Raw genomic sequence first — 1,721 nt, 5'->3', positions numbered from 1 at the left:
TTGCTGGTCCTATGAAACTCCAAATGAAGTAGGTGTCCAGGCGGAGCCAGCAACTGCAATGAAAGAGATTGAGTGAGAGATGAAGAGAAAGGGAGAGATGATAAGTATGAGTAAAGGAAGTAAGGGTGGAGGGGGAGAGAAAGCGAGAGAGAGGAAGAAAAATTAGAGGTTGTAGCTTTATACTCATGCTTAGAAGATATACATCAAGTAGGAGGCTGGGGTGACAGAGGAATAGGCACTTTAAAACATAGATTGCCACAAGGGTTTTAAAGAATTATGGCCATCAGTAGGTATTTGGAGAAAAAGGGTGCTTTCAGTGTCAGTGACAGCAATAAAGATGGGCTTTCTCTGCCAGACAGGTGTACCGTCAAAGTTAAAGAAAAAAAACAGTGGTGGCATGTATCTAAAACTGTAAAAAGGTGTAGGCTGGGGTGACCAGACTTTACTGTAATTATCTTCTGTTTCAATTTATTGGGTTAAGGTAGGAAATTACCATTACAGATGATAATTTATGGATGATTTGATTAGGTCTCTACTGAATCCTAGCTGTATCACTCCAAAGGAATTGGATTGACCTTAACCCTGACAGACATGGACACACACAGTCCTCAAGTACTCAAAGTGTCCTACATGTACTTGTTAACGGCTAGGACTGCTGTAATTATGTCAATAATTAAATAACACGCTCTCCTGACCTCACACTTCATATCAAAACAGTAGGGATAGTCAATTCTTCTTCGCTGAGTAAAATTAAATACAGACCAGAAGAAACAGGGCCAGTGGAAGGTGGCAGTGCTCCTTTGAAGTGATGATAAAAAAAAAAAAAATAAAAGAAAAAACATGATTCATGACCTGTGGTTGAATTATTAATCTTTTAATCTCCGCAGCAGATAGAAGCCTCCATTTTTGGCCACTGGAAAATTACAGTTCATACGGCGTGTTGTCATCCAGGCTGACAGGGGTGGGGTGGTGGTGGAAGTGGCTTTAAGTATTGGCTTTAATTCAATAGCATTTAAGTCAAATGGAAGTGCACGGGGCACTTAGAGGAACACACCACTGAGGATTCAGACAGTGACTGTGGTAAAAAGTGCTGAAGACAAAAAATGTTCAATAGAATAACCAACATACTATATATATCACTCTAAATATGGCACATTGCCTTAAAATATGATGCTTGATGAAAGGTTAGGTGTCTTTTCTTCCATAAAACCTATTTTCATAGCAAAACAAAGCAATATACAAGGATCCATGATATTATGAATGTTATTGTCCTCCCATTCTCTTGGAGGAAAAACAATAATTACAGCAATATAACCAGCAAATTGAAAATTCTGCTAAAAACCTCATCTACAATAGACAAGTTCGTACATGTTTTACTTTTTGTCACCAAAGAACTTGCAGTCAGACAAGAAAGAACATTGTATAAGAAGTGACGGGACAAACGTCGACTGGTCCTTTGTTGTTCCTGGGACTTGATATGTCTCCCCGTCACTGATATCAATGGATGAGAGGAGGCAACACAGAAAAACATATGGATGCATAAAGCGCAAACAAAAGATGCACAACGGTGAACAGAACTCTGGCAGCTCATCAAAGCACATGCTCCGAACGGTTATAAATTATGCTGAAGGTTCTATTGTTTGTTTTTTCCTTCTTCATCTCCTTCAGATCATGGAGAGATTTAAAGACGTGGTGGGCGTTGGGAGCTGCAGGCTGTCGTT

General features: G+C 39.6%; 1 protein-coding gene across 1 annotated transcript in view; it reads right to left on the bottom strand.

Moving 5' to 3' along the window:
* The window catches only part of LOC116707102 (adhesion G protein-coupled receptor L3), a gene marked incomplete in the record, with an annotated part of 258,534 nt that overhangs the window by 20,892 nt on the left and 235,921 nt on the right, over window positions 1-1,721 (bottom strand). The window contains 1 exon segment of the mRNA XM_032544265.1: window positions 1-53. Coding sequence (XP_032400156.1) covers window positions 1-53 — 53 coding nt within the window.

Source organism: Etheostoma spectabile, chromosome 19, assembly GCF_008692095.1.
Source record: "Etheostoma spectabile isolate EspeVRDwgs_2016 chromosome 19, UIUC_Espe_1.0, whole genome shotgun sequence".
In the NCBI taxonomy this organism is placed as follows: Eukaryota; Metazoa; Chordata; class Actinopteri; order Perciformes; family Percidae; genus Etheostoma; species Etheostoma spectabile.
This window is presented reverse-complemented; position numbering and strand designations above follow the sequence as displayed.